Source organism: Aspergillus foveolatus, assembly GCF_047715535.1.
Source record: "Aspergillus foveolatus strain CBS 279.81 unplaced genomic scaffold BDW70scaffold_1, whole genome shotgun sequence".
In the NCBI taxonomy this organism is placed as follows: Eukaryota; Fungi; Ascomycota; class Eurotiomycetes; order Eurotiales; family Aspergillaceae; genus Aspergillus; species Aspergillus foveolatus.
Genome location: NW_027396065.1, coordinates 928,957 through 939,061, shown reverse-complemented (window position 1 = coordinate 939,061; position 10,105 = coordinate 928,957). Strand labels below are relative to the sequence as shown.

The window sequence follows — 10,105 nt, the reverse complement described above, 5'->3', positions numbered from 1 at the left end:
TATCTGATGGAACCCAAGAGTCCAAGTGGACCAAGTCAGACCAGTGCTGCTCCGTCCCGGTCGGATCGGCTGCGGCGGTACCGATCGAAACTTCAATCAGCATTCTTCCTCTTCCCGCACAAGGTCTATCGCCGCTTCCTCTCTTCTCTCCTTCACTCTCCTCTCTTCTACCTTCCAGTCCTTTTGATTGCCGTTGACTTTGGGGTACCGTCAAAATGTTTGCTGCCAGAAACTTCGCTACCCCTGCCCGCCAATGCCTGCGCTCAACGCGTGTGGCCCCCAATCTTGCATCTACTCGTCTGCAGGTAAATGCAGCGCCCTCCGCTTGCGATGAAGTCAAGTGTTCGTCAAATCACTGACTGTTGTTTAGTTTCGCTGCTATTCCGCCGCTGCCGACGAGCGGGTTGCTAAGTTCAAGGGACAGAAGGGCTCTGATGTATGTTGCGCTATTTTGACACTTCTCTTTTTCTTTTTCAGTCTTGCAGCTTTGTTCCGAATATCGGCCATTTCTCAACTGGCGATGCTATGAACGAATCTGAGAGACAATATCCTATTCTTGGACTGCTGCTAACCTGATATTTGTTCGATTGTAGGGAAAATACACGGTCACCCTGATCGAGGGTGATGGCATTGGACCCGAGATTTCCCAGTCTGTCAAGGATATCTTCTCCGCCGCAAACGTAACGCTTCCTCTCGTCGTCGTCTAGCTGCGATATTTTACTAAGTCGCCCGCAGGCCCCTATCAAGTGGGAGTCCGTTGATGTCACCCCTATCCTCAAGGATGGAAAGACCGCCATCCCCGATGCTGCGATTGACAGTGTCCGCAAGAACTACGTCGCGCTCAAGGGTCCCCTTGCCGTACGTAAAGCCACCCCCGTTGCAAAGCGCATTGCTAAATTACGTCCAGACTCCCGTTGGAAAGGGCCACGTTTCCCTGAACCTTACCCTTCGTCGTACCTTCAACCTCTTCGCCAACCTGCGTCCCTGCCGGTCGGTCGCTGGTTACAAGACCCCCTACGACAATGTCGACACCGTCCTGATCCGTGAAAACACTGAGGGTGAATACTCCGGAATTGAGCACGTTGTCGTTGACGGCGTTGTCCAGAGCATCAAGCTCATCACTCGGGAGGCTTCCGAGCGCGTTCTGCGCTTCGCCTTCCAGTACGCTCGCTCTATCAACAAGAAGAAGGTCCGTGTCGTGCACAAGGCGACGATCATGAAGATGTCCGACGGTCTTTTCCTCAACACTGCCCGTGAAGTCGCTAAAGACTTCCCCGATGTCGAGTTCGATGCGGAGCTGCTGGACAACTCTTGCCTGAAGATCACGACTGACCCTACCCCCTACAACGACAAGGTCCTCGTCATGCCCAACCTGTACGGTGACATTCTTTCCGACATGTGCGCCGGTCTGATTGGTGGTCTTGGTCTGACCCCATCCGGTAACATTGGTGACGAGTGCTCGATCTTCGAGGCTGTTCACGGTTCTGCTCCCGACATTGCTGGCAAGGGCCTTGCCAACCCCACTGCTCTGCTTCTCAGCTCCATCATGATGCTGCAGCACATGGGTCTCAACGAGCACGCTAGCCGCATCCAGAAGGCCATCTTCGACACTCTCGCTGAGGGCAAGGTACGTATCGACAACCTATAACTTCCTTGATACCGGTAACTAACTTCTTTGTAGACTCTCACTGGTGACCTTGGTGGTAAGGCCAAGACTCACGAGTATGCTGACGCCATCATCAAGCGCCTGTAAGGGATTCAGTCAATTCCCTGTACTATATCCCTCTCTTGTTCCTTTTTAGCCTATGAATGAATTAGACCAAATGCAGTGATCTACTATATATGTATTGAAATGAATCTAGATTTCAGTTTTTATTATCTGCACAACTTTCAGTTTTCGTAGCATTGTTCGTATACCACATGCAATCCCTACTTTAGCAAGACACAACCCAACCAGGAAAACATATCGCTGAACAATGTAACCAGCTTAAACACACTGCACCCGGACGCCCGCGTCCTTACTGGTATCGATACATTTTTCACATCGAAAAGGCATCAGCCACAAAATCATTTCAATTCTGTCGCCGTCGACCCCTCCTTGAGGCGCCACCTCCTCTTCGACGCCCTCGCCTGGATGTAGTTGTTCGAGCCCGCGTGCTCCGGCCATTTGGCGAGCTGCCAGTATCCCCATCTGCATCCTCCTCCTCGCTTTCATCCTTTGTATCGCTCGACTCCTCTTCACTCTCTTCGTTCTCTTCCTCCGATTCCGCATCTTCGTCTTCTATTTCGGAGCTTTCCTGGCGGGACTCGACCTCGACTTGGAGACGCGATGACCGCGTGCCCCGTCCAGCGGGACGGCCGCGGCCGGGCTTTCTGCCTCGAGTGGGAACTGGTGATGAGCGCGGCTCTGATTTAACTAGTAGTTAGCTTCATCAGGATAGCGATGGAGTGCTGTAACCGCATTGGGAACGAACCGTCTGTGTCAGCTACGGTGCTACCTCTCCGCGACTCTGGATGACCACTGGGAGCGGGAGACGGCGATCCTTCCATTGCTAGCCTTCTTTCGAACATCAAATCGCCGTATTCATCCTCGGGAAGTTCGAATGGGCAATATACCTCCTTCCCGTCGACGTCATCGGAAACGTCCGTTATGAGAGAGTCTTCCTGTTAACGGGCAAAGAGTTAAACGGGGCATACTGCGGCGAATAGTTCGCATCCACATACTCTCTCATCGAGCGCTGGCAGATTGTACAATGTCCCTAACTTTTTCCATATTCCCGGTATTCGCGTGTGTTCGGCATGCGAAGGCGCATAGCCCTGGCTTTTCATGAATTCCGATATGGCGACCATTCGAAAATGCTTGTGCATGCCTAGTGATCAGTCCTATTAGCGAGCTGGTTTGGGTACTTACTGTCAAAGAGACTCACCAACAGGCTTCCATTTGACCACCCCTTTGAGCAGCGCCGTCTCCTGCTCATCAGTCCATGGGTCCGTCACTAGGTCATAGCTCGGGGTGCGTTGGACGGCGGCCTCCGTCGACGTATTGGCAGGGGACGGCGCATTCTCCCCATGATTATTGAGCTTGGGCTTCTTTCTTGGGGGCATTGCCTATAAAAAATGGAAGTTCTTTCGCAAAGACACAACTGCTTCAATGATCAAGCGCCGCAAATGAGGAGTATTGGGTCTGACCAAACGCTAGGCCGGCTCTGGTTAGCGCCGCGTGACTTCGCGATCCCTACGCGCTGTTCAATATCGATAAGGAATCGGACAGTTGCGACTTCATTGAGATGTTTTGCTTTGACTAAACATGGGTCGCTGCGATGGAACATCAAGACTATGGCGCAGACCCGTTCTCCAGCGATGGGCTATGGCGTATCTCCAAGTTCACTTTAGATTCACTACAGCCGCTGGAGTCTTTACCCTGGGACGAAAAGCTCCCTGGTACGTGATACTTCTTGGGCTCTCTAGATTTGACTTTCTTACTCCTTTATAGACATCTCGGAGGGCTTTTTCAAGACCCCGTTTGATCTTTTTGAGAAGGAAGACACCGCATTGCACAAGCTAGACATTCTCGGAGCCGACCTCTTCGAGCCGAGCGTGTTTGCAAAATCGACGACAGATGAGTCAAGTGGCGGTAAACAGGAAACAAACGCTAGAGCACAAGATATTGGTGACGAGTTTGATAATCTTTGGAAGATTGAGACTATCGACTCACTGCAACATAATAATGCGCCTAGATCGTGGGAGAGATATCATGACCGACAGTTCAGAGAGCCTGCTTCGGCATACTTCAGTGAGTCTGGAGCAACAGGCTTCGACGCTGCAATTGAGCTCCAAATCAAGCCTGAAGACGCCGGATATTCGAAATGTACAGTGCGCAACGACGTTTTTTTTAAGTCATTGTTTCGGGTTGGTTTAGGGTGGAGCTCCATGCTCTTTCGCTTCAACAAGCAACAACAGAAGTTTGAAACTGTTGTCAAGGATATCCGCATATCGGGCGTCAGCGCTCTTGCGCTTGGCGGCATAATAAACGAGATGCTACAATGCGGAAATAATATGCAACGCGTTCGCACATTCATCGGGAGGGTGCCAACTGCAGCAGCAGAGCCATGCGCGCTATCAGCTTTTTCCACTGCTGCATCGGTGATTGTTTACACCTTGGAGAAGCAATTGCTCCGCAGCTTCAAGCACATTAACTCAGTCCTTCAGATTAGAGCTCTATTCCAGCGATGTGCTGAGCTGATAGGAGTTCTAGTGAACATGATGGATGCTGTGGAGAGGGCCGGTTCAGAAGCTCGGATAATCTCCTCTGTGTTCAAATTGGCAGCACACTATGCCCACATTTATGGACAAATGGAAAGTCTCTTCCGCGAGATTGTTTTCAAGGTCGCACAGCCGTGGCTTACTTATGTGGAAACATGGATCGGCTTTCGTCCAGAGACGTCGGCGTCCATTGAATTATTGACTAATGGTAGGAGCTTCGTTTCCCTTGAGAAGAGTGAAGGCAAGGGCAGGATTTCGTCTCACGAACGGTACGAGTACGCGTATCTTCCAGAGCAGATGCCGTCTTTCGTCCCTCCCGATCAGGCATACTTGATTTATGAGAGCGGTCGCAGCCTCCGGCTGCTGAAACGGTATCACCCGCATCATCCCCTCGCAGGTGAACAAGCACGCATCGACAGCCCGAAACTTGCTTGTGCTGGCACCTGGGCTGAATTGGAAAGAATACAAATGAAGGCCCGTGACTACGAAGCCAGACTCCGAGCGGAAGTCCTCAAGTACAATCGGAATGGACCGTCTGAACACGTATCAAACATAGAGAAGCCTAACACCATCGAGTCCAAAGAGCTTCCGGATGCTTTTAGTCTTTTTGACATTGATGACGCTCAACATATGACTGGCTTACTTGCCAACGATGCCTCCCTGGAAAAGGCAAAACTGGGCCAGCTTCTGAACGAGGCTGATCATGCTGTTGAAGAACAGTCTGGAAAGCCTGAGACGAACTTCGCCCCCGAAGTAACGTCTTCACTTTATCTTTCTCTTGCGCCTTTACTCTCGTCGCAAGCTCTACTGATTGATTTCTCTTGTCTCCATCTGCTTTTCAAGGAACACAATTTGAGAGATCACTTGTTGCTACAATGGCGCTTCCAACTCCTTGGTGATGGCTATTTCATGTCTCGCCTTTCCCAGTCACTCTTCGACCCTGAAATGGAAAGCGGAGAACGAAAGATCGGTGTCGTACGAAGTGGTGTCCACACCGGTCTACGCCTGGGTAGTAGAGATACTTGGCCCCCAGCAAGTTCAGAGCTCCGCCTAGTCCTGATGGGAATTCTCAACGAATGCTATAGCGGCGAATATGCAGATGGCTCCGGGAACCCTGAATTTGAGAAAGAGAAGGAACTCCCTGGAGGACTGAGTTTCTCGATACGCGAATTAACAGAGGTAGAAATTGCCAAGTGCAAGAACCCCAACGCCATTGAAGCTCTGGACTTCCTCTGCCTCCAATACAAACCATCAAACGTCCTAGAAGTTATCATCACCCAACGTTCTCTCAGGAAATACGACCAACTCTTCAAACAACTTCTCCGCCTCCTCCGCATGGTTTCGGTCGTCAAGGGCCTCATCCGTGATTCAACAGCCAGAAATTCCCTCTCAGGGGACACCCACAATTTACTCCAGAAATTCCGTATAGACAGCCAACACTTCATCCTCGCCCTCAGCGACTACTTCTTCCATCTCGCCGTCGGTTCCACCTGGCAGCACTTCCGGGATACCCTCTCTCAAATCGAGGCATGCCTAGACCGCGGCGATATCGACGCAACCATCGAAGCAGCCCATTCCATTCCTAAATTGCGAGCGTACCACGAGGACACCCTAGACCAGATGCTCTTCGCGCTCTTTCTAACCAAACGACAGACCGAAGTTGCAAGGCTGCTAGAAGGGATATTCGACACGATTCTGAGGTTTGCGCCTCTGTCGCGCATGGATGGGACGCATGGCGTGAGGCACGAAAGTGAAGCCATGGTTAAGCGGTTGTATGCAGTGTTTAGGAAGCAAATGGCCGCTTTTGTTGGGTATTTACGTAGCCTAGATGGTGCGAGGGGGCCGGTGGCATCGTCATCAAAGGCATTGGGTGCCGGAAGGGTCGGGATGGCTTTCGCGGCGAGAGGTGGGTCTGCGAACGTGTTTGATCATCTTCTGGTGAGGTTGGATATGACGAGGTATTACTAGTCAACAGTGGCCGCCTTGTTTCCAGGATGGCCTACTCTCCGCTGCCTGAAAGGGAATGCAAATGCTCTCATGATCTGGTACTTGCGGAACAATCTTCGAGATTGTGATCGTAGCGTGTTGAAATGTGCAACGTGCATCTCTATGATTGTATAAAAGTTAAAGGATTACGGCCGTGTACATATCATATCATATATCCAAAAGAAATACCATACCCAGTCCGTTCCAACGCCAAAATACAAACCCAAACCTATGGAAAATCCGTTTAGAAGTAATGAAGGTTCTCCTCTTTCCAACCCAACGACAGTAGGATCTTCTTTGAAGCCTTCTCCATCGCCTCAGGCCCGCAAACCAAAACCATCGTCTCCCCGTCCGGTGTCCCAGCATGCTGCTTAATCAATTCTTCATCAATACGTCCCCTCCGCCCGGTCCACTTTTCTCCCCCCTTTGTCAGTGTATGCACAATTTTGCACTTCTCTTTCTTCCCGTCCAAAGCCTCGAATTCGTCTAGCTCCTTCTTCAGCAAAATATCTTCCTCTAGCCGGTTTCCATCAAGCAGGACACATTTCGTTTCATCCTGTTCATCTTGCATAACAGCCCTAAGGACCTGGAAGACAGGCGTGATGCCCGTCCCGCCACAGATCATGACGAAAGACCTGACAAATCTTTCCTTCCCACTGATAAGAACCCTTCCGCGGTCTAGATACTCGAAACGCCCAGTAGGACCCTTACATTCGATGACGGAACCGAGCGGCAGGGCATCCAGGGCTGTTGTCATCTTGCCGCCGGGGGTGGTGGGTGTCTCGGCGTAAATTTTGATGAGAATGTCGACCGTTCCCAGCTGATCAGCTGGTGATATCGGGGTGTACGAGCGGATGACGCTGCCTGAGCTCGAGGACTTTGGGTCGGGGGTTTTGAGCATCAGGTGCTGGCCCGTTGGGAGGCCGAGAGCTTGGGATGGGTGCTCAAGGGAGAGAGTGAATATGTGCGTGTCTGAGGAGACGGATGTTTTCTGCGTCAGAGTGGCTTTTGTCCAGGCTTTGGGGGTAAGGAAAGTAGGGCGGGGTGAGCTGGATGAGTCTGTGGTGTCTGCGTTGCCCTTTCGGAGAGCTTCGAGGGAGGCTTTGTCGAGGGTGCCGATATGGTAGTCTGGCATCATCTTTTTGGCAGTTTCGCTGTCTATCATGACGTTAGAAGGGACATAATAGAGGCCAGTGTGAGAGAACTTACGGATTTCGAGGAACTCCTCAGAAGCATCCGTTCCAGCAGCCGAGATGATACTCTGAGCTCCGCCGGGGTGTCCCTCAAGGAATGCTGTGCCATCATATACCTCCCCGTTGACGACAAACCAGGGCTTCTCGTCCGACGAGTTCTTCTTGAACTCCTCGAGATCAATCATCCTCGTCACACCCTCCTTCTTCATATTGACCTCGACCACAGGCTCCGCTTCAACAGGCTCCTCACCCTCCTGCCTCTCGCCCCAGTTCCCATTTGTCAGGTCGCCTCCTGCTTTCTTGATTTGTTCCATCCACCCGCTCGAGCCAGTGATATCAGTCGGATGCTCAAAGAGCAACCGCCCGTTCTCATTGGTGATCTTGACCCGGAACCAAGGGTTGTTCATCATACCAAGGACAGACCAGTACATGTCCTTTGGCTGGAGACTGAGTGCTTCGTCCATTGCGCGGACGAGTAGGGAATCGCTGTTTGCGAGTTCGGAGACGGGGATATCGAGGGACCAGAAGGACCAACAGAAGCAGGTTTCTCGCCAGGCCATGTCGACGCGGCCGCCATAGAGCGTGCCTTCGAAGTCGCGGTATTTGTCTTCGGCGTATTCAATCCGCGCTAGGCGCCATGCTGTAAGATTTTAGCAGTGGATTCAACGGGATGCAGATTTGTGGGCTTGGTAGTTACGAAGCGTACATTTGCCCTTATCCAGCGAGATCTCGACACGGGTTATTCTTCGTCCGCCGCCGGCATAGGCATACCCCTTTGCTGTGTAGAACGGCCTCGCGGTGACCAGATCGAGCGTTTCCTTGTGCTGGGGATAGACGGCGGCGGAATTGACGTTCAGATCGTAGATGGCGTAGCGTTCATCGCGCCACCATGACGGGTCTTGAGAAGACATATCTGGCGTGACCATTGTACTGCAGAGTATTAGTATTAGTGAGGAATAACAGTCAACGAGATGAGACGTACGGTAGCACCCTGTTGTCGTAAATATGGTACCAGTTATCGCTGGGCGCATCGGTGATGATAAGCTTCTTCAACCACTTGACACTGCGCCCTCCAATCTGGCCCGGTACGACGGCCCTCAGCGGACGGCCGTGGTCTGGTCTAAGGTCTTCGCCGTTCATCTTGTGCGCGAGCATAATGCCCCTATTTGGGTCCATGGCCCAGTTGAGTTTGATGGATGTCCCGTAATTTCCGTTCGGCTGTAAACGTTAGACGGACCAACTAACCCTAATCCTCCTGGACAGGGCTTCATTCATGCAAACATACCAATTTATCGGCACCCTCCATGCAGACATACTTTGCTCTTCGCAGGGGCCTGGCGCTCTTTATAATATCGGCCATCATGGGCCCGGTGAAGAGTGCAGTAGACAGAGCGGCCGAGCCCCATGAGAAGCCTTTCGATTTCCGTACTGTGTTTTGCTCTTTCCGTCTGTTGCCGGCACATACTAATGTGATAGGGGCTGTGATCTGATCATAATTCTGCAGGATCTGCTTGAAGCTGAGGGTGATGGGCTTTTCTACGAGCCTAGCACTTGTCAGGGAGTAGTTCACAAGCTGAAACGAGACTGACGGACCCTTCAATGCGAAGTTCCCAGTTGGGAATGTCTTCGTCGCGGACATGGGGCACTGGGCCATGATTCCGGACGTAGAATAACTCAGGAGGCGTCAAGAAGCCTAAGACTGTAAGCTTTTCGATTCCAAGACAGCGCAAAGATAGATCATAGACCTATAGAGCGTACCTTCCTGAAAGAGCGTTGTCAATGGAGGCTCGACATTGAAAGGGTGAACGCCAGTGAGCCGGATGAGCCGGGGATCTCGTGGGACATGGCTATCTGGTGTAGTTTTATCTAGACTTAGAACCTCGGTTGGTTCTTTCGAAGGAGGAGGTAAAGGGATATCTGCAGTATCGAGCTCTGTGATCTCCTGCTCTTCGACTCTGATCTGGGAAGTCTTGAGAGTCTTGGGTATTGAACCCGTCCGCACTTGCGTGACGGTTGTAGACATTGTGAGAGTATGGGACATGAAAATAGTATAAAGGTACAGATTACTGAAAAGCTCGCTGCGTCCACGGCACGAACTGGTAAATATGCCAGATCAAGGTCGACTAGATAGTATAGGGCACGGGTTCTGGCCCCAGGCTGACGTGGGGGATATGTAGTTCATCAAATACAAAGGCCGGCGGGATCTGACGAAATGAGACGAAAACAGACGAAATAAGACAAATCAAGACAAATCGAGCCAAAATAAGACGAAATACAATTGGCAGCCGCCCGCTGCCTCTCCAGCCTCGGAGAAACAGAGTATTTTCAGTTTCTAATTCTCAGGACAGCAGGCAATATGCTGGATCCCACGATCCACTTCAGGGCTCCATCTCCGCGGGCCGCGAACCGGCTGCAAGTGCTAGCCCTGACCAGTACTATACACAGTAAGAATACAGCAAGGATACCATAGCCCGGGCCAACGGCAAACCAGAGGGTCAGAGGCTCGTACTGTCATCTAGTGGCAATAGGGTTCTGTAATGGCGTGAGCGTATCTGGGTAGGAGTCCGCTCATAGTTTGCAGTCACTGCTGCCACCTATGCGATCCTGAATCTTCCGGGGACTAAAGACTGTCCAGAATATGATCAATGGCTATTACTCAGAGT

At 51.5% G+C, this 10,105-nt stretch overlaps 4 protein-coding genes across 4 annotated transcripts; 2 read left to right on the top strand and 2 right to left on the bottom strand.

Moving 5' to 3' along the window:
* Window positions 1-59: 59 nt before the first annotated feature.
* Window positions 60-1,879, top strand: BDW70DRAFT_4078 (isocitrate dehydrogenase (NAD(+)) IDH2). The gene is made up of 6 exons (XM_073743941.1): window positions 60-305; window positions 371-436; window positions 594-680; window positions 736-858; window positions 908-1,627; window positions 1,682-1,879. The coding sequence occupies exons 1-6, from the start codon at window positions 216-218 to the stop codon at window positions 1,751-1,753; spliced, it is 1,158 nt and encodes a 385-aa protein (XP_073601252.1). The 5' UTR covers window positions 60-215; the 3' UTR covers window positions 1,754-1,879.
* A 193-nt stretch (window positions 1,880-2,072) lies between these two features.
* BDW70DRAFT_155114 (uncharacterized protein) lies at window positions 2,073-3,105 on the bottom strand (the record flags this gene model as incomplete). The annotated part of the gene is made up of 4 exons (XM_073739984.1): window positions 2,073-2,407; window positions 2,475-2,664; window positions 2,725-2,870; window positions 2,928-3,105. The coding sequence occupies 4 exons, from the start codon at window positions 3,103-3,105 to the stop codon at window positions 2,073-2,075; spliced, it is 849 nt and encodes a 282-aa protein (XP_073601251.1).
* An 85-nt stretch (window positions 3,106-3,190) lies between these two features.
* On the top strand, window positions 3,191-6,362 carry BDW70DRAFT_165588 (tubulin gamma complex associated family protein). Its single transcript, XM_073741781.1, has 2 exons — window positions 3,191-3,441; window positions 3,494-6,362. The coding sequence occupies exons 1-2, from the start codon at window positions 3,321-3,323 to the stop codon at window positions 6,229-6,231; spliced, it is 2,859 nt and encodes a 952-aa protein (XP_073601250.1). The 5' UTR covers window positions 3,191-3,320; the 3' UTR covers window positions 6,232-6,362.
* On the bottom strand, window positions 6,363-9,811 carry niaD (nitrate reductase NiaD). Its single transcript, XM_073743924.1, has 7 exons — window positions 9,201-9,811; window positions 9,036-9,135; window positions 8,728-8,986; window positions 8,425-8,660; window positions 8,149-8,372; window positions 7,459-8,082; window positions 6,363-7,407 (listed from the first exon to the last, which is right to left on the bottom strand). Exons 1-7 carry the CDS (start codon window positions 9,481-9,483, stop codon window positions 6,494-6,496), a joined length of 2,640 nt encoding a protein of 879 aa, XP_073601249.1. The 5' UTR covers window positions 9,484-9,811; the 3' UTR covers window positions 6,363-6,493.
* Between the last annotated feature and the right edge of the window lie 294 nt (window positions 9,812-10,105).

What these genes read in the sequence shown, in the direction of transcription:
- BDW70DRAFT_4078 (XM_073743941.1), top strand. Translation starts at nt 216, where the DNA reads ATGTTTGCTGCCAGAAACTTCGCTACCCCTGCCCGCCAATGCCTGCGC. An exon ending in AGGGACAGAAGGGCTCTGAT is followed by an intron (nt 437 to 593) that starts GTATGTTGCGCT and finishes GTTCGATTGTAG; the next exon opens with GGAAAATACACGGTCACCCT. An exon ending in ATATCTTCTCCGCCGCAAAC is followed by an intron (nt 681 to 735) that starts GTAACGCTTCCT and finishes AGTCGCCCGCAG; the next exon opens with GCCCCTATCAAGTGGGAGTC.
- niaD (XM_073743924.1), bottom strand. Translation starts at nt 9,483, where the DNA reads ATGTCCCATACTCTCACAATGTCTACAACCGTCACGCAAGTGCGGACG. An exon ending in GACAACGCTCTTTCAGGAAG is followed by an intron (nt 9,136 to 9,200) that starts GTACGCTCTATA and finishes TTACAGTCTTAG; the next exon opens with GCTTCTTGACGCCTCCTGAG. An exon ending in TGGAGGGTGCCGATAAATTG is followed by an intron (nt 8,661 to 8,727) that starts GTATGTTTGCAT and finishes TAACGTTTACAG; the next exon opens with CCGAACGGAAATTACGGGAC.
- BDW70DRAFT_165588 (XM_073741781.1), top strand. Translation starts at nt 3,321, where the DNA reads ATGGAACATCAAGACTATGGCGCAGACCCGTTCTCCAGCGATGGGCTA. An exon ending in CTGGGACGAAAAGCTCCCTG is followed by an intron (nt 3,442 to 3,493) that starts GTACGTGATACT and finishes ACTCCTTTATAG; the next exon opens with ACATCTCGGAGGGCTTTTTC.